The 22,174-nt window shown below is 33.0% G+C and overlaps 1 protein-coding gene across 1 annotated transcript in view; it reads left to right on the forward strand.

The window, feature by feature from the left end:
- ADAMTS19 (ADAM metallopeptidase with thrombospondin type 1 motif 19) overlaps positions 1-22,174 on the forward strand; it is a 223,565-nt gene that overhangs the window by 89,729 nt on the left and 111,662 nt on the right. Inside the window, exon 8 of the mRNA XM_069492515.1 lies at positions 17,596-17,701. Within this exon, the coding sequence (XP_069348616.1) occupies positions 17,596-17,701 (106 nt within the window). The remainder of the gene's footprint in view (positions 1-17,595; positions 17,702-22,174) is intronic.

Genomic DNA, 22,174 nt, shown 5'->3' on the forward strand with positions numbered 1-22,174 from the left:
GAACAAATGATAAATCAAATTTCATCAATATTAAAACAATAATAAAAAATGTTTTGTTCTGTTGAGGGATTAAAATACAAGCTATAGTCCAGGAGAAAAGATTTATAAATCACATATCCAGATATCAGGACTTGAATATGGAATATATACCAAACTCAACATTAAAAAATAGAACAACTCAATTTAAAGATGTGCAAAAAACTTGAAGAGACCCTACTGCAGAAAAGATGTAGTGATGGCAACGAAAAGTTGTCCAACATTATTTGCTATTATGGGTCTGAAAATTAAAAACGTCAGGACATATCACTATACACCCATTATTATGAGTGAAATTAAAATATCGACAATCCCAAGTGCTGACAAAGATGTGGATCAACTTCAACTCTCATATGTTGCTTCTGGGAATGCAAAACTTTACCACCTCTGGGAAAGTAGTTTGGCAGTTTCTTAGAAAGGTAAACATAAAAATAAACATGCACTCATGAAAGTAAGAGATTGACCTAGTAATTCCATTCTATGTATTTACCTCAGAAAAATAAGAATTTATGTTCACCCCAAATCTATTCAGGAATGTTTATACCTTATCTGTCATAACTGCCAAAGTCTGTAGACAATCCAGATGTTCTTCAATAGGTGAATGAATAAACGACCTGGGCTACATCCTTATAATGAAGTGCTGTTCAGCAAGGAAAAGGAATGAATTAGTGATCCATCTAACTGCTGGAAGAATCTCAAAGCATTATGCTGAGTGAAGGAAGATAGTCTCAGAGGTTACACATGTACGATTACATTTATATGACGTCCTCTGAAAGATAAACCTATGATGATGGACAGATCAGTGATTGCTATTGGTTAGAGGTGGGGACAGCTGTAAGTATAGTGATAGCACAAGGCAGTTTTGGGGAGTGATGGAAACGTTCTGTTCCCTGATTACTATGGTCAATGCACAAATCAGTAGAAGTGTTAAAGTGCATAGAATGGTACCATAGAAAGTAAATGTTACTGTAGATGAATTTGAAATTAAAATTAAAATCAAAACGGAAAGAAAGAAAGAAATTATATGATAGAATTGCTTTTAGCATCTTCCACAGTTTTCTGCAGGCTGTGCCCTTGCACAAGGGTATCTAGTCCACAGGGCCTACAGGGTAGAGTAAGGACTGAATTCTGGCCCAGACTTTATCTACCAAGCTCTTTTTCTAATCCTTCCATTCAGCTGAGAAGCCTTTTTAAAAAATCCATCTCTCCAGTTTTGTGCCTCTGTTTAGTTCGCATTAATGCATGCTTGTAACCGAGGCCTTGCTTAGGACTGATATTTTTGCAGATTTTAATAAGTTTCTGTGTTCAAATATATCATCTTAGAATTTCCGAGGGGAAGGCTATGTCTTTGTCGTCATTTCCTCCCTTTATCCCTGTTCAAATTCAATCCATTCTTCATAACCCTGATTAAATTGTTCTTCTAGACTTCCTAGGTTGTCTCTCAGCCTACCATGCTTCCCTCGTTACACCTTGCTTATAACCTGCATTTCATTCACTCCCTCGCCCCAGTTAGACTCTAATATCTTTGTAGTCAAGGATCTTGCTCAAGGCATGTGTGTGTCTTCAGCACAGAGCACAGAGACTTCGGCATCCCAGATCTACGTATTTCTGAATAGAAATGAATTCCTGATTAGAAAATAACATCTTTCCTATGGTTTACAAGAAAAGCAAGGCTGAACTTACCTTGTTTAATTTTTGATTGCTGTTGTATATCTTATTAGGCACTGGCCAGAACATAAATCAGATACTTTGTATTTCTATTTTGGCAGGACATATTGCAGGGGTAAGACTTGGATACATAATTCTTAGGAATTATCATCAAAAGTAGTTCTTAAGATATTTCTCATCTCAAGATCCTTTTCTGCTAAAGATTGATTTTAATTATAGTGCTTTGTTTCTACTAGAAAATGTTTTAATGGTGCTATTAAATACTATATGAATATTAAATATGCTGAATAGATTCTTGGGAAATGAAAAGCATCTTAATTTAGATAACTCTCTGAAGTCCTTGTATTTTTTAGAGTTGTTCTTATAAATATTGGGAAATGGCAGCTTTGCGTTCATCACATATTCACATGGTGTTGTCAGTGAACACTAATGCTTGGCAAGCATCTGCTATGTACCAGGGGTTTTACAAGATATCAGCTCTTTTAACTCTTCAAGAATTCACTGCAGGCCGGGCGCGGTGGCTCACGCCTGTAATCCTAGCACTCTGGGAGGCCGAGGTGGGCGGATCGTTTGAGCTCAGGAGTTCGAGACCAGCCTGAGCAAGAGTGAGATCCCACCTCTACTAAAAATAGAAAGAAATTATATGGACAGCTAAAAATATATATAGAAAAAATTAGCCGGGCATGGTGGCGCATGCCTGTAGTCCCAGCTACTCGGGAGGCTGAGACAGGAGGATCGCTTGAGCTCAGGAGTTTGAGGTTGCTGTGAGCTAGGCTGACGCCACGGCACTCACTCTAGCCTGGGCAACAGAGTGAGACTCTGTCTCAAAAAAAAAAAAAAAAAAAAAAAAAGAATTCACTGCAAAAAGAAATTATTTCATTTTATACATAAAGAAAAACAAGTTTAATGTTTAGTGGTTACCATGTCTCAGATAAGCCAATATATGCTAAAAATGCTATCTAAATTAATTAGCATTCCTAAGACAAATTATTGTCCCAATTTTAGTACTGGAAAAGTGAATCTCAGAAAAGATTATTAATATTTCTATGGTCACAAAGTTAAAATTAAGGCTGTGACTCAAACCTTATAGTATTTGACACAGATCGTTAATTATTATTTTGGTTCTTTTTAAAAAATAAGACAGCTTTCTTGAGGCATAATAGGTAGACAAAAAACTACAACTGTTTCATGTATTCAGTTTGATAAATTTGGGCATATGCTTTAATTCTAAAAACTTTATTCTTTGCATTTTGCCTTCTTTCTACTTAATGCAGAAAAAAGGTAGTGAAAAAGCTATTATTAAACTCCAATCAGAATTTTAGGAAAGATCAAATTATTTTTTAGAAAAAATTTTAAACAGCTTATTTACTATTACTACAACCTCCTCAGTATACAAGCCTAAAAACTGAGATCTTAAAAATCCATCTGGAGCTGAAGTCACTTGTCTTAAGTAAATATTTATTTTATTTAACAAATTATATCAAAAATTATTTCTATTAAACTTAATGCTTTAAATATTAATAGTTAAGATTTAAGAACATCAGATATTTATAAGTGTTTTGAAATTATATTCTTTAGATTTCACTAGTTTATAGAATTATTCCTTTTTTTACTTATATAAAAAACTGATCATACTGAGTAGAAAGCAAGTTATGAAGAGTAACAAAATGATTAAAAATTGGCATAGTATAAAAAGAATATTGTATCAAACTGCCTTGAAATTTGAGGTGGTTTGTGGTTACAAATGCATGCTCTCAATGTTTTTGCTAGTATACTAAAAAAGCAATTTAGTAACTTTTTGGTAGCATGATGTTTTTAGTTTTCATTGTCCTTGTTTAATGCCTTCAGGACATAATTATGTCAGAATATTATAAAAATGTTTTAGCCAAAATACCTGATTTGTATGCAATGAGGACATTTTTAAATTTTTCCAGCTGTATCCTTAAACTTTTTAAAACTCTTTAACTATGATTGATCTCATCTGTTTTTTAAAGTCATCACAGTTTGTTTATCTCCAAGCATTTCTTTTGCTTGTGAGCACAGTCATACAGCAAGCTTAACAATTCTGACTTATCTTTCTTTTAATTAACTTTGCAATAAGAATACCAATTTTCAGCTGTTGTTGTGTGGACTGTGTAGTCATGTTCCTATCACTGATTTATGAGAGCTAGTTGTGTAATCTTCCACATGTGGCTTTTTCACTGTGCCACAAGCATTTTATTTCAAGAGTTGCACTAAAACTTAGATTAAGAATTTCAGATGGTGTATTTTATTAATGATTTATTAATGATATATCAAAACCACAATAATGCACATTGATTTAAATTCTCTTAAGGATTTGAGATGTTTATCTTCTAAAACAATCTAATAATCTGCCCTTATATTTTCTGAAAAGGAATGAGAAGTGAATGTGAAGTAGAATAAGTCTAGAATATAATAGCAGCAACATAAAACTAACCTGCAGACATACATTTTCTTAATTATTCTTCCTTCTGTATAAAAGCAATTCTTCTCATCTTAATGTGGGAAGCAGGTGGGTGAGTAGTTCCCAGAGGTGTGGTTTACACAAAAGCTTAAAGGAAGTATGAAAATAACAACAGCAAAAACGAAACCTATTTTGGAATCTGTTCTTTATGATGACATCCTCCCCATCACTCAGAAGAGCAGAATTTAGAAATCAGTCACCTCTGCTTACCCTACACACCACTCTCCCTGTGGCCTCCGTAGGTTTTGCTATTTTTCCTAAATATTTACGTAAACCATCTTTCACCTTCTTCTTCTGCACCGTATTAATATTTTGTATAAAAGCTTGACAAAGACTTAGAAGTGGATGCTGTATATACTAACTAGTCCAGGAGTCCACTGGTCTTGGATATCTCCATCACTCCTTAGGATAACAATATAAAGTGAGTGATTCACTGTTTTATTCTCCATTAGAAATGTATTAAAAATACATGACAAACACACATGTTTCTTTAATACATGTATTCCCATCTGTACTTAATTTTGTCTCTATACACATAGCAGGGTAAAAAATTATACTAAACTACTGGGATGTTGCACATCATCATTTTGGGATGCAGCAGATCTCATCCATTGGCAACACCCAAATCTAAGTCTCTCACTGTGAGGCTCTGTTTTTACATCTTTTATGTTTGTAGTGATTTTCTTCTGCTTGTTCTATCAGCTAGTAAGAGACAGTGTGGAGAAAGGGAACCCTAGTACCCTGCTGGTGGGAGTGCGGATTGGTACAGCAATTTTAGAAAATAATATGGAGTTTCTAAATGAAATTAAAAATAGAACTACCATACAACTCAGCAATCCCTCTTCTGGGTATATACCCAAAGGAGATAACATCACCATCCCCAGTAAGTAAATGTGCAATAAATACACACACACACACACACACACATTTAAAATGAATAATATTCAGCCTTAAAAAAGAAGGAGATCCTGCCATTTGCCACAACATGAAAGATATTATGTTGGGTGAAATAAGCCAGATCTGGAAAGAAAATATTGCACCATCTCACTTATATGTAGAATATTAAAAAAGTAAGAGTTCAAATACACAGAGAATGAAACAGCGGTTACCACAGGTGGGGCAGGGTTAGAGGAAATGGGGAATGTAGAGCTAAGGATATACAAAAAGCAAAATATCAGATGGGTAGGGTGAACAAGTGTTCACATATATTGTACAACATGAGGATTAAAGTTAATGAAATTGTATTAGGGAGTTTTGTTAATTAAGTAGATTTTAGCTGCTCTTGCCACAAGAAAGCAACTGTGTGAGATGATAGATACGTTGATCTGATTCACTGTGATTTTAGTGTCTGCGTGTATCCCAGGGAATCATGTTGTAAACCTCAAATATACACAATAAAATTTATTTTTTAAAAAAGAGTGGCATGTAAAAGTCTCTCATAATAATTGCACAATAAAATTTATTTTTTAAAAAAGAGTGGCATGTAAAAGTCTCTCATAATAATTGTCTATTTCTCCTCTTAATTCTGTTCATTTTTACTTTATGCCTTTTGAGACTCTGACATTGAATAAATACAGACATAGAATTTTGATGTCTTCTTTTTGGGAGTTACCCTTTTATCTTTGAAAAACATCACTCCTTATCTCTCTAGATACTTATGCCTTAAATTCATTTGTCTAGTATATTTGTAATATTATGTAGTCACCTTTGCTTTATTTTGATTAATGGTTGCATATTGTATCTTTTTCGATTCTTTTACTGCTAACCTGTCCATATCCTTATATTTAAAGTGTATCTTTTGTAAGCAGACTAGAACTGGGTGTTTTTTGTCTAGTCTTAAAATCTTAATTTTGATTGAGAATGTTAGTCCTTTTTATTTAATGAAATATTTGGTATGAAATACTATCTTTGTATTTGTTTTCTATTTAACTTTATTTCATTTCCCCTTTTATTCCTTTATTACTTTTTAAAAATATGTAAATTCAATATTTGGTGCCATTTTATCTATATAATTGTTAAGTTATATGTTTTACTCTTCTTTCTGTTGTTACCATATATTATCACATTTATCCTTTTACAAATCTCCTGATATTGCTAGAACATTGGTACTTCAGTTCTCTGCCCACCATTGTTGCATGATTATAGTTCTCTATATTTTAAATTTTGGAATTTAAATTAATGTTTTGTGTTTTCAATATTTGTTTATAGTATATAAACTATTTACCCATATATTTACTTTTCCTAGTCTTCTTGTTTTCTTCTGCATTTACATGTTTCAATTTGGGATGATTTTTCCTTCTGCTTGAAGAAATTTGTTTAACATTCTTCTAGTGCAGGCCTTTAGTTATTGCATGTATGAAAACACTCTTAGGGTTCTTTTATATTTAAAAAGGTGTCTCAATTACTGTATAATTAGAGGTTGGCATATTTTTCCTATCAAATTTTAAACATATCATTCCATTATTTCCAGCTTTTATTGTGTTTGTTGCAGTCAGCTGTCAGCTTTATTGTTACTACTTTTTTTTATTTCAGCATATTATGGGGTGCAAATGTTTAGGTTACATATATTGCCTTTGCCCCACCTGAGTCAGAGCTACAAGTGTGTCCATCCCCCAGACGGTGAGCACCGCACCCATTAGGTGTGAATATACCCCTCTCCACTCCCCCCCACGTGCCCAACACCCGATGAATGTTACTACTATATGTGCATTTCAGTGTTGATCATTTAAAAACAATTGAGTACATGTGGTGCTTGTTTTTCCATTCTTGTGATACTTCACTTAGGAGAATGGGCTCCAGCTCTATCCAGGATAATACAAGAGGTGCTAGATCACCATTGTTTTTTGTGGCTGAGTAGAACTCCATGGTATACATATACCAATTTTATTAATCCACTCATGGATTGATGGGCACTTGGGTTGTTTCCACATCTTTGCAATAGTGAATTGTGCTGCCATAAACATTCGAGTGCAGATGTCTTTTTTATAGAATGTCTTTGTTTTTTCCTGAAAACAAAAAGAAAAGGAGAAAAAGTTCCCAAAGAGGAAAGTTTACTAATACTTTGAAGTAAAGTTTGGGGTTTTTTTTTGTTTGTTTGTTTTTTTTTTGATTCTGTTTTTGTTTGATTCTGCTTGTTGCTTGCGGAGCATTTATTTATTTATTTTTATTTTTTAGAGTAGTTTTAGGTTCACAGCAAAATTGATGGAAGATACAGAAGTTTCTTTTATACCCTCTGCTCCCACATATACATAGCCTCCCCCATTATCAGCATCCACCACTAGAGTGGCCCATTGGTTATAACTGACGAACCTACACTGATACATTACTACTAGCTAAGTCCACAGTTTAAATTAGGGTTCACTCTTGGTATTGTACATTCTTTGGGTGGGAATAAATGCATACTGACATGTATCCACCATTATAGTGTGGTATAGAATAATTTCACTGCCCTGCACATTCTCTGTGTTCTACCTATTTATCCCTTCCTGCTCTCCTAATCCCTGGCAACCATTTATCTTTTTAGTGTTGCCTTTTCCAGAGTGTCAAAAAGTTGAAATCATATACAAAATACGTAGCCTTTTCAGATTAGCTTCTATGACTTAGTAATGTATGTTTAAGTTTCCTCAATGTCTTTTCATGGCTGGACGATACCTCGTTTTGTTTCAGCATTGAGTAATATTCCTCTGGATGTACCCATTTATTTATCCATTCAGCTTTTCCAAAGTTTGACAATTACACATAAAGATGCTATAGACATCCATGTGCAGGTTTTTGTGAGGACAGAAATTTTCAATTTCAGCTGCTTTGGGTAAATACCAAGGAGTGTGATTGGTAGATCACATGGTATAAGTATGGTTAGTTTTGTAAGAAATTGCCAAACTGTCTTCCAAATTGGATGTAACATTTTGTGTTCCCATCGGCAATGAATAGGATTCCTGTTGCTCCACATTCTCATCAGCATTTGATGTTATCAGTGTTCTGGAGTTGGCCTTGCTGAGCTTTTTTGTTCTGTGTTAATGTATTAAAACTTTTCTGAAATACATTTAACTATTAACTCTCAAATTAATTTCATGTCTTATTTGTTTCCGCTTATTCTAGGATTCAAACTGTAATTGTAACACCTGTGATTGTGTCCCACATGTATATTATGTTCCTTTTTTAATCATTTCAATCATTTTTTTCCTTTTGCTTGAATTTGGGTATGTTAAATTGACTAATCTATCCAGTAAACGAATTCTCTCTCCTTCTGTGTCCAATCTGCAGTTAAATCATCCATTGAGATCTTAGTTTCAAAATTGTGTTTTTCAGATCAATAACATCTTTTGATTCTTTTCATAGCTTCCAATTTTCTGATAGTTTCTCCAGCTTGTCATCAATTTTGTCTATCTTTTTCTCTATTTCTTTAACATGTTAATCTCAGTTATTTTAAAATTCTGCCTACTAACTGCAATATTTGGTTACCTCTTGGTGACAATTTGTTGTTACTGTTTCGTCAAATAGACCTTCTCTTAGCATGCCTAGTATTTTTGAATGAATGATCATTTATTTCTTAATTCCTACAACAGTAGAAGTTCCAGATGATATTGTCATATAGCAGAAATGATTTAATCTTTTTTCTTCTAGATGGATAGTATCGGAAGTCATCATTTTAATCCAGTTTGGGACTGTGCTTTGTCACAAGTCCACATGGAAATTCTCCTCTGCTATTCAGATGTTTTGGGTTTAACTATTTAAAATATCAGTCCATGCAGTTTTGGAATATGACAGTTGTCTTGAGGGGAAACTCTCTGTGACCTCTCAGGTTGCCAATTTTGTTACTCTAGCTTGTGTGCCTACCAAAGTCTCTAGCCTTATGTGGGCAGCAAAATCCAGTCCTGGGGTGACCCCCAAATATTCTTCTCTTTTCTTCTGAAATTGTCCTCTTCCTGATCAAGTACAGCTAGTTTTTGGTGAAAATCAGCAAATAGCACCAGGGAAAAATTTCCTGTAGATATTAAGCTCAACTTTGAGAATTTCTCTCATTTTTAAGGATTTTAAAACTTCCTTTTTGTAGCTCATAGTAGTCCCTTTTGTTTCTGTAATTCTCTGATGCCTTTACAGATATAATTTTCAATTTTATCCAGCCTTCCTGGTTCTTTACAGGAATATTAGACTACTATGGACTACTCTACCCTGTGTGCCAGTAGCTTTGTTATGTAATGAATGAATGATTGCATTTAGTTCTAAGTATTTATGATTTCCCTTGTAATTTCTCTTCTTTGACTGATAAGTTATTTAGAAATTTGTTTGAAATTATCCATTAAATAGGAAAGAGAAAGGAATTGGAAAGGTAACTAATTTTTTGTTGATGTCTAATTTTACTACAGTGTTGTTAGAGAATATTGCCTTTATGACGTTATTCTTTGGATATGTGATAGTGTTGTTTTGTGGCATTGGCAACTTTAGAAGAAGTTTTATGCAGGTTTGAACATGATATATCTTGTACTTGTTAGGTATAATGTGTGTGCGTGTGTGTGTGTGTGTGTGTGTATGTGTGTATGGGAATTAAATCAAACATTTTAGATGGAATATTTGGATTCTGTATATCTTTAGTTTCATCTATTGAATCTATCAATTATTGAAAGAACAATTATTTACACTAGTTTAGAATAGTCTATTTGAATTTTATCAGTAAGTTGAGATGAAATTATGATATATACACATATTAAGTATTGTCAAATACAAATGCTTATATTTGGTAATGATTCTGTTTATGCTTGATAATTTTTCCTCAAGGTACATTTTGTAAAATATTGTAACATCAGCTCAATATTATTTGGGGGGTACTTTATTTGGTGACTCATTTTTTTGTAATAATATAGTTATTATTATGCTTTCCATATGTTCTTTGTAGCCCAGTATAGAGGAATTGTGTAAAATTCCATCAAAGAATTTTTTTAAAGTATAATCTATTTATTTTAATATATTTTACTTTATTTTGTGCTTTCATTTTACCAGATTATTTTCTCTTTATTTGTTCCCTCTGTTTTAGTTCTATAGCAAAAATTTAGTATTTCTTATTTTCTTTTACCTCTCTATTATTTTACTAGTTGTTAATTATAGTACTATATTTTAGTGGTTACTCACTTAAAAAAATACATATTCTTAAATTAACGCAGTCTAAAATTAGTTATCATTTCTATTCTGAGTCCAAATAATAATGAAGTTCTTTGGATCTTTTCATTTCTTACTAATTTTACATCATCCAAAACATTATAATTGTATATATCATATATTAATATATTTATTTGAACTATTTTTATCACATATTATCAGTAAAAGTTCTTATTCTCAACAAATAGTTTATTACACTTATATTTTGATATGAATAATATGAAATCATAAAGAAATTGTTTCCCTCTCTAATTTACAAAGAAATGGATTTGGGTTATGGTGGCCCAGTGAATGTGGACTTCAAACTCTTTATGTTAAGAAATGTCTTTATTTAATCATCATTTTTTTCTCTAATTTTTATACTGTGGCCTCTGTCACACACTAGACCATTTCTTTAATTGGTTTGTAATTTTTATTTGTGAACTCATCTTCAGTGGAACTTTTTTCCCCTCTGGGAATTTTGTGCTTGCTACGATGATGAAGTGTACCATCATGGTTATATTTCGTTTGTTTTTACTGGACTGGCAAAGATGTTCACAGCATATGATCAATTTTTATATTGCATCTATGACTTAATATTCCTTGTGCCTCACACTTATGTTCATGATAGCTTGGGGTTTTGGTTTTTGAATGGAGTCTTTTCTAGCATCAGATTTTTTTTTCATGTTTTTGTTTTTATTTGGTTTTTTTGTTTGTTTGTTTTCAGCCAAGCTTCCTTGCTGATTTCCTGCCCTGGCAGATTTTTAAAGTTACTTTCATATATGTTTGAAGGTAGTTAACATCAGCATTTCTGGGCTTTCTGATTTCTGCATGAATATCGATTCCCTAGTTACCAGTGTCTACACCTGCAGACGTTTGGAAACCCACTCCTATTTAATAGGACCTATATTTTATCTGATACCCAAGCTGTGCATTGTATCAATTCATGATCTTATCTCTCCAGGTTTGAATTTTTTAAAAAGTTTATTCTTGTACTTAAGAATTTTTTTTCTTGAAGTTTAGCTATACATTGAAAAAATTTTAAATCATCTATTATTTGCCATCTCCTTGTGTTTTTCAAAGAAGAGCACTCAGCCTATGCGTTCAATGATTTTAGAACACATAAACAACATTTTAATGTGTGAACAAAAGTTCTCTGAAAAGGAATTTGGAGGAAAGAGACCTTATACCAGTAAACAGTTTGCAAACGGGGGAGAAGCAGCCTTCAGTTTAAAATGAACGTACATTCCAGAGAACAAAAGGAAGGTTCTGGTTTTATACCAAAAGTTCCTGCCCAGGTTTCCAGTCAGATCCATTTATGCAAATGAAGGATTGACACTTGTTGAGTTCTGACTGGTCAATACAGCAGAGCCTTGATTGGTTGATACAGCTGAGCTCTGATTGGCCATGGTAGCTGATCTCTGATTGGTTGGTTCAGGTGAGCTCTGGAGTCCCAGAGTTAAGACAGGTGTGAGTGTCAGGGAATTCAGAGTACAGGTGTGATCTTTAGTCAACAAATGGCTGCTTGGCCTGGTTAGCAACTTTCATTTTGAAAGATTACCTCTTTTATGTTCACATTTGTTCACAAATGTTTATATAATATTCTGTCTTATTTGATCATAGAAATTTATACTTTTTATTATAATAACTTTTTTGTTGGGAGTAATTTTTTCATTGTAGTCATAGAAACTACACTGTTAAGAATGTTGTACATTAAACATTTAAGAAAATCTGGAAGGCTATATTTTAAAATCTACATTTATAATTATATTGATATCAAACTCATAACTTGTTTAACAGTGCTTTTAGATTCCTAGATCATCATCTTGTCTTTTAATGAAACAGGCAGATAAGTAGCCAACTAGTAGGGCAAGTTACAATTTTTAAACATATGTTCAAAGCCCAATTTGAATATAATCATGTAAATTGAATTCATATTATCTGAGCACCATCCTTATTTCATTATACTTTTTTTCTCATTAGTGGATGAAATGCATTTTGCTTTTTCAAAATTACATTTTACTTAAGGGCATATATTGAATCACATTTTATATTAGTCTTTGCTTCAAGGAATTTCATGTATGCAATTCCTTTAACACACAGCTTACTGAGCAAATGCTAACTACAGTGTGTGCAGAAATGTGCTGCATGGCTGGCACATTTACAGAACATAAGCAACCGCCTCTGAGAGAAACGTCCACTCTCATACTCTCCTCACTCTCTCCCCTGCTCTGCCCCTTGCTCAGGACCTCCCTCCCAACTTCCATTGTCTTTCCCTGGCTAGCCCTGTTCACCCAGTGATATCATTAAGTTGTTTCCATCTCTAAAAGCCTGTCCTGCTTTGATTTTTATCTATCTAAAGTCTCTTATTTATTCTCCTGTAATATTCTATGTCAATCTTTATGTCTTAATGATCACATTTTAAATGAGCATTTGTATGGCTCACACTCTCAAAGATATATGTTCAAGGTCTTTGTACCTTTGCTGCTTGTCATGTATTACCTTTTTTGTTCCATTAGGCCTCAAGTAATAATAGGACTCATAGGTGATAACTTACATCATAGGGTAAGTGATAGTGTAAATACCTATGGCAGGACTTTGTAACAGGAGAGGCAGGATTTTGCACTAAGATACTCTAGCTAGTGGTTATAAGCAACAGTTCTAGAGCCAGAAGCCTTGCTTTTGTTAGGATGTATCCATCTGACCACATAAAAACTATGATTTCCCCCTTAGTCCATTATTAGAAAATGCATCCTGTAGGGTTTTAGGAGTCTGTGATTACTTTAATGAGGTGTATCATATTACATTCTAGGATATAGTGTGTTCTGTTTTCTGATGGGAAATCCTGTTGACTCCTGGTGACTAACTTGATTCATTTTTAGGTGAGAAATTAGGAGGTTGTTTTTGTTTGCTTTGTATTTTCAGAATTTTTTATATGAAAAGAGTGCTTCTAAAAAGTACTGTATTACAGCTATGTTTAAATAACAGCTGTGTTAAATCCTTTACCCTCCTAACCCCATCCCTTATAATAATAAGAAACATGTGGGTTCTTCAAAGAAATTGAAAAACATACAGGCTTTTAAACAGAATAATGCAAGTCATTTAAATTAGTTGCGGTTGCAATCATTCTCTGTAACCTTTAAATCAAAGAAAAATTCCTTTGTGTGTCAAATGTAAGAACAATGAAATTCCAATTTATCAAAATATTAGTTGAAGATTCTGACTTTACACTTAAGTAAAAGAAAGAATAGATATAGAGGGGCACTTTTTTTGGTCATTTTTTGGTTGTGGTCTTACAGACCAAACTTTTCTGTAAGAGGTTCTACTAAGTACCATCCAAATTTCATAGGCATTATTATCATGTTTATAGGTCTTTAGTGTTTTCATTATAAAACTATTATAATATATCAATTAGGAAAGTAGAAAAAGAGGAAGAAAAAGCACCCAAATTCTTACCATGTAATGCAATTGTTATTAGCAAGTTAGCGTACTTATTTAATATTTTTGTTCACCTATGAATATGATATAGTGGTATGGATTTTTAAATACATAGTTGTAATCATATCTCTACATAAATATGTACTGATCATTCTTGAATATTTTATATTGTATAAATTTATATAAAATAATTTATATATGTTTATATTTTATAGTATAAATGTCTTTATAAACTTTATCAGCATATTTTTTACATGACCATGCAATAGTCATTGATTTCCTATAATCTGGTGATTATACATTTCTATAATCCAGGGTCCCCAGAGAAATCATTGTTTATTCTTTCTCTTCCCCTATATGACAAGGCTGGTAAAAGAAAGATACAAAAGTTGTCTACTTGTCACATTTCTTTTACTTCCTAATGATGCTTCTAAATAAAAATCTCTCCCATCCTTATATTTTAATTCTTTACTTGAAACTGAAGTTCTTGAGCTTTTACTACCTTAAAGCTATGGCTGATCTTGATTTTGGCCCCTATTTCTTATGGCTATCGGCCATCTTTTCCACTTTCCTAAGTTCTTTATGATCATGTGCAACTTCATGTTCGTATAATTAATCCACCCACCACTACTGAATAATTCTTCGACCTCAATCTAGATGACCTCCACCCCTACCCCTCTTTACCCTGTGACAATACCAGGTCATGTCTCAACACTTCACCTCTGAAATCTTAAATCCCTGAATCTCACTCTCTGATCACAATCTTCAATACTTTTTTGTAAAGTGTGTCTCTTTTTCTTTATTGATGATTCAATTCTTTTGACTGCTGTCTTCTGTTTTCCAAATTATCAGGTTCCTTTTAACCTTACTTCTTTGCTCATCCCCACAGTGCCCTACAAGTTCTATCCCTTCTTTCACTCTCAACTTTACTGCCAACTTTTAAACCTTTTAGTTCTTTCTTCACACTAATCTACCAAATCTCAGCCCCTACTGAGCCCAAATATTATTTTAGCCACTAGGCTGGATATCACTCAGCTGAATGCTACATTAGTGCTCTCCAGCTGCGGCTAAAACGTGTTTCCTGACACACTCACATTGCACACTCCCCCAGTACTCAGCTCGTTCACATTTCTCTCATTGGCTCTTCCAGTCTTTGGATTCTTTTCCAGAAAACAGCCGTTCGACTCCCGTCCACCTTTGACCCATGTATTAGATGATGTTGCCTCCTTTTTCACTCAGGCAGGAAAATACCAGAAAGTAATTTTTTTAAGGTAATAAGCTCTATCTGTGAAAATCCTACCATAAACACCATATGCAGCAGTGAAACTGTCAACATTCCTATTGAAGTCAGAAGGAAAAATAATCCGCTCATTACTACCCATATATTTCAATAGCATGTTGGAAATCCTAGCCAATGCAGTAAGACTAGAAATATATAGAAGAGATAGGAATTGGAAGCAAATGGCAATAATATTTTTATGTGGGAATAGTGACATTTGAATGAGTACAGGAGGAGAAATGTAAAGCTCATTAAAGTGACTAAATTTACTACCTACTGGTCCATGTGGCAAACAGGTATGTGACATGATGATAACCCATGTCAGCTGAGTTTTAAATCTGAACAGCTTGGCGGGACTATTTTAGTTGTGGTGAAAAAAAGTAATGAGCTATATGAGAATCCTAAGGGAAATTTTGTATTGAAAAATGATCACCAACATGCTAATTATAGTGAGCTCAAATTTAGCATTTTGGGGGGACATTTAATCTCAAATTATTATTGTTTTTTATTTCCAAATGCTCAAAGCAGTTTTTTTAGTGTGTTAATACCCTATGAAGAGGAGATACTTTTTTTTCCATCCTCCCTCTTTTCTTCCGTCCTTCTTTCTTTCCTTTCCAGTATGACACAAGATCAATTATCCCTGAATCTTTGTTTTCCACTTTTTGTTGTACTAATAAATACATGACTCAGCTTTCCTAAAATCCACATTATCTTTTAATTTTAGATCAAAAAATTTTATCTCATTTGTTGTTTAATGGAACTAAAGTAATACAGTTTTCTCCTTCTCCCCTCCTCTTCTTCCTTCCCCAACCCTGTCTGTTCATCTTTCTGTCCTACTTTGTCTTGATTTAACCCTGGAATAATTTCACTTGCCTTAATAAGCCAGATGTAGTTGGACTTACCGTCTGCCAGTGCATCTATCCGTCTATCCACCCATCCACTCATTAAGAAGTCATTTCACCTATATGTAAATGTGAAATTTCTATAAAATCTATTTTAATTTATAAATATGTAGAAAAAATTACATCTGTACGTGTGTTTCATCTTTTGGCTGTTTCTTCTTAGAGTTATATTTCTAAAATCCACATTTATACTACATTTTGTTTAAAGGTTGTCTCTATTTTCCCAATAGGCCTGTGGAGACCAGGCCTTGACATTCTACATGAAGGTTTAAAGGAATTGTTGAGCGTTTCAGATATATTTTCAACTAATCTCTATTTTCAACCCTCCTGCAATGCCTTTCCCTAGACCTTGTGTGCCTCAGTCTTGAGCCTGTCTGGGGTTCCACCATGCTCATAAATTCTCTTCTCATCAGAATTCCCTTTCCTGTCATTTAGCGTATGACTTTCACTACATCAGTTCATATTCCTCCATGAGTCTTCTAACTGTCTAAAACATAGACAAGGTGATTTATTCTTTTATTTAAATTTAATTATTTCTGGTCACTAGTTTTTGTTTCTGGAGAGAGAAAAAAAAGTCATAAGCAATCAGCTAACAATCTTTAATTAGGGCAAGCTCTGCATTAAATTGTTTTCAGAAACAAAATAAACATCTGGCAGGTGGATTCATAGGTGAAATCAAATCCTCATTTTATCATTTTTAGTAGTTATGTAATCTTTGGCAAATCATTTTACCTGTCTATGCCTAACTTACTTCATCTATAAAAAGAGCTTAAAATTTACTTTCTAGGGATATGGGAATTATAGAATATATAATATATCTAAAATAATAGATATTATAATTAAGTTTTGTTATTTGAAAATATCATTAAAACATATGCTTGGAATATTATAAGTTATTTTGTTAAATGATCTTTTTCAAGCATATATCTTAATTAGTAAAATAGTATATAAATTTCTGACTAAAGAATACTAGTGATTTTAGACATTGCCATCTTTACTGATAATTTAAACCAAAAGACCAAATATCTTGCTGAAATTATTTATATTAAATAATATTTCAATATATACACTGCAGATAGACAATCTTATTAGTCAATAAATTTTCAAAGAAAACCACTTCAATTTTTCAAATACCACTCCTGGTTCTATTTCATATTAGTTAATATGGTATTTCATAAATAAAATTTCAAAATTTTATTAACTTCAAATATAAATATAAGCTCAAGACTGTCTTATATGTAGTTTATTTTACTTTATAGTATTTCTGTGAAATTAAGTTCTTAAGAATTGGAAATATTTAACATAATCGTCACTTTTTTATATTTATATTTTCTAAGTTGTGATTAGTCATTTGTCTAATATTACAATTAAAAGTAGTATTTACAAAATATATTCATATAGTATGACTTTTGTGAAGTGGATAATTGGTAAAATAATTTCACCTAAAATATGGTATCAAAAAGAATATTAACAGTTTATTAACTTATACATATATATTTTCCCCTAAAATTTCATTTATTGGAGCTAAATTTCACAGTTTAATATTGACATATTTTAGTGGAGACAACTGTCATTTTCATTCCTACTATTAATATGTAGTATAAATATTTACATGTTCATTCAAACATATGATAATTAAAGTTTGTGTTTTCCAGGTATAGCTTACTTGAGTGGAATGTGTAGTGAAAAGAGAAAATGTATTATTGCTGAAGACAATGGCCTGAATCTTGCATTTACAATTGCTCATGAAATGGGTCACAAGTAAGTAAAAACCATGGCTATGTTAAATATTTTAGCATGTACATTTGTAATTTGAGTTATTGAAATACATGAACATATTTTGATTATTTTCTTTGAGCTTCAAGTTTTTGAAAAATTAAGGAAACAAGAAGAGATGAAGACGACCATCTAATTTTAAAGAGTTCTGAATGTTGTAACCATTGCTGATTCTTTGAATAAAATCTTACTACATCATTAAAACCAGCAAGACAGTCATTACAGAGTGCATGATTGATTACACTGTACATTTTTTTTTTTTTTTTTTTTGAGACAGAGTCTCACTTTGTTGCCCAGGCTAGAGTGAGTGCCGTGGCGTCAGCCTAGCTCACAGCAACCTCAAACTCCTGGGCTCAAGCGATCCTCCTGCCTCAGCCTCCCGAGTAGCTGGGACTACAGGCATGCGCCACTATGCCCGGCTAATTTTTCTATATATATATTTTTAGTTGTCCATATAATTTTTTTCTATTTTTAGTAGAGACGGGGTCTCGCTCTTGCTCAGGCTGGTCTCGAACTCCTGACCTTGAGCGATCCACCCGCCTCGGCCTCCCAGAGTGCTAGGATTACAGGCGTGAGCCACCGCGCCCGGCCTACACTGTACATTTTTAAACAATATAAATATTTCAATAACCATGAGGTTATAATGCTATCTATTTTTTAAACATTCACTTGGTACAACTGAAAATACTTCCAGTCTATAATGGTACCTATGTTTGTTATTACCAGGCACAGAGTAAAGGAATTAGCCTGCATGGTTTAGGTGAAATGTACTTGAAAGAAAATTAAATTAGACTCATAATTAACATGTATTGAATATTAACTATGTCTCAGGCACAGTTCTAAGAACTTTACATAGATTAGTTCGTTTAATACAAAAACCAAGGAGTTAGTTACTTTCTAATTCTCATTTTATCAATAATATTAATAATAGCAATAATAATTAGCAATAGCAAACTTATATAGCACTTACTATGTCCAGACACACTTCTAAGTGCTTTCTGCATCTTCACAGTAATTCTGTGATGTGGTGTTAGAGTGCCTATTTTACAGGAAAGAAAACTGCAGTATAGAGATGTTAATTTATCCTCCCAAAGTTATAAAAGTGGTAATTGCTGGAGCAAGGGGTTTGAACTCAAGCCATTCAACTCAGGTTACATTCACTGTTCCAAATTTCAACATTAGCTGGTATTTTTGTGCCTTAGATTCCTCATCAGTAAAATGGGGATAATAACTTTGTTATGAAATTCATTTGTAATTCAAATTGCATAAAAGTTATGCATATATTTTCAGGAAGTTTATTAAAATAGAAAGGACACGAGTTGGGAAATCAGACTTAATTTTCCCTAATTGCTAGTGTACCAGCACTACAATGAAAGCATTTTCACTGGACTCAGATTTAGTGAAGTCCTTCTCAGGGCGTTGATCTTTATGGAGGCCTCTTTGGTCAAAGACAAATTTAGCCTTTCCTTCAGTGTTTAAGAAACTGAATTGGTTACCAACATTAAAAAAGCCTAAATTGGGCATAAAAATTCAAATTTGCAGACGTGGCAACACTTGACCCCCAGCCCCATGTGCAACCATTCCTTGGAGCTGAGGAGCAGCGTGTGTGCCCTGTACGTGGGCAATGCACCCAGGTGCCCAGCTCGTCACGGGCTGCGGCACTCTGGTGTGATGTGCCCAGCTCACTTCCTTTTCATTGTATTTTGGACTCTGTAGGCAAGTGAGTAAAGCTGAGTTAACAGTTGAATTTGACTGGTAGAAGAAAGCTTAGAAGAAACAATTATGTAGGACAGGACAGTGTTTGATTAAAAAACATTATTCAAGTAAACACAAATGATCAAATCATAATTATACAGCTCAATGAATTATCAAATATTGAATATAGCAGTGTATCCATAATCCGCTCCAAGAAATAGGGCATTATCAGCAGTGATTGATTTTTAAAACTTTTTTTAATTGACCAAAAAATGTGTATATTTTTTATGTATAACATGTTGTTTTGAGATGTATATAAATTTTGGAATGACTAAATCAAGCTAATTAACATATACCTTACCTTGCATACTTTTTTTTTGTGGTGAGAACACCAAATCTACTCTTACTAATTTTCAAGTGATTGATGTGTGATGTCACTGTTTTTAAACATGTAGAAATACAGTCATCTCTCGGAATATGGGGGGAGGGAGAGCTTGGTCCCAGGATTCCCATGTGTACCCAAATCCGCAAGTACTCCAGTCCAGCAGTTGGCCCTGAAGGACTCAAATATATTAAAAGTTTGCCTTCTTTATATGTAGGTTTTGCAGCCTGCAGATACTGTATTTTTGATCCACAGTTGGTTGAAACACACCCCAGTTAAGTGGCCCCGCACAGTCCAACCAGTGTCGCCCACGGGTCCGCTGCCCTTTCCATCCTCCAGTGTGGACCTTCAGTCTTCAGCTGCTAATCAAGAATATAAAGAGTTAGTTAGTTACTTAAAAAAAGAAAAAAAGAAATATATATTTTAAAATCATCCTTTAGGGAAAGTATGCCATGCAATAAACTGTTTCATATTGAACTCCAGAAATGATAGAGTTTAGATTCTTATTTCCAATATAATTTTAATAATTAAAAGGTATTTTCAGTTTACTCATACTATATGATAAACCATGGGCATCATTGAAGGGAAAATGCTGAGAATAATGTTTAGAGGCAAGAAAAAGTTATTAATAAACAATTTTAAGAAGATAAATGCAAACAAATCATAAATCCAATTCCTATAAAATAAATACAAATTTCTGACTAATCATAATTTGTACTCTTTAGCTATGCATTAACAGCTTGATTGATAAGCCATCTGAGCATATTTTCGTAGGAAGACATTAAATAATTTTGTCAAGTACCTTGAATAGCAGAGGGTTTACTTTAAAAAGTATATGTCTAAACATATGTTTAAAAATAGATATGCAACAGTAATTTCTTCAGTCTCTGTTGTATTCTAAGATGTAGAAGAAACAACAGTTAAAGGAACCAAACATGATACAAATTAATTTGTTAAAAACTAAAGTCTTGATCAAGAAGCAACAACTATTTAAACCAAAAACTAAATGAGATAATTTAAGGAAAGGCCACTTCAGCTTTATGTAGTAGAAATACTGGTTTGTGACCAGGAGCTCAAGTTGGAATGGCTAAAATGGTACTAAAATATTATTTTATTTGACTTTTATAGAGCTGTACCCAAAATCAATAGAGATGTGCCAAAGGTATGTGTAATGCTTGATGGATTAAGGCCAGAACATGTGATATATGTTGAACTACTCAGTTACTAAAAATTCTCCTGAGCAATAAGCAATATTTGTTACAAAAGTAGAGGCTAGTGTTTCCTTGATACAAGAGAGTGAAAGACAATAGCAGTCAGAGTAAGTCACTTTTATTAAAAAAAAAAAAAAAGAAAATTACATCATCATCCCCCAGTGTAAGGCACAATATAAGAAGAATGATGAAAAAGGAAATATAAAAAAATGTTCATATACTCATAGGTTCTCAGATGGGGACAGTTCCTATAGATGTTAGACAATCATATCTGCAGGTCGCCTGTGTGTGCACTCGGGCACCCACACACGCCAAGCAGAGCCCTTTTACTTAGAGGTATGATTGAGTCAGCTACTTAAGAAACTTAAATCTTATTTTTTTTCCTGCTGTTTGTATTTCTTTCCTTTTTGGTTAAATTATATTAAGTGGAAACTGTTACTAGAAACTAACAACAAACTATATCATCGTACAATTATTCTGTAACCCACAGTTTTAGAATGGCAGAATGATTTTATTTAAACTTTTTGTGAATGCTTTTATACTGATACATGAAAGTTTTCTAAACTGATTTTAGATGAGTGTATTTATATTTGTTGACTTAAATTTGATTTCTAGAAATTCCCAGAACAACTCCACGTATAGCTGGAAAAATCAATATGGGTTACTAGGTAATAAAAAGTGACTCTTGGGGGTGAGGATTTGAGTAATTGAAGAGAACAAAAAATCCTTCTGTTACTATTGCAAAGGAATCTAAAACAATGTCAGCAGAAAATTATTGATCTTTTTCCTTTGGGAAATTATCAATTTAAAAATAATTTTATATACAATTAAAAATGTAAGTTAAAATCTATAGTAAGCCAGAGGAAATAAATTATTTAAACCAACAATTTTTGATTCCCTTTCAAAATTATTTTCCTTTCTAAACAAACGCTCAAGGGAGTTATTAATTTCTTTGTAACCACAATTTTTGACAAGGCAATGTTTATTGATAGTACCAAATTAATATATACTCATGAAATATAAATGGGTTCTGGAGTTTTATTTTGATTTTAGGACATAATTCATTAATGTATTAATTGTGATTAGATTACTCTGCTGGCAGGGTGGGATTCCAAAGACCACTCTCAGGTTAATTGATTTGCTAGCAGAGAGCTTACAAAACCCAGCAAA

The sequence above is a fragment of the Eulemur rufifrons genome, chromosome 17, assembly GCF_041146395.1.
Source record: "Eulemur rufifrons isolate Redbay chromosome 17, OSU_ERuf_1, whole genome shotgun sequence".
Taxonomy (NCBI): Eukaryota; Metazoa; Chordata; class Mammalia; order Primates; family Lemuridae; genus Eulemur; species Eulemur rufifrons.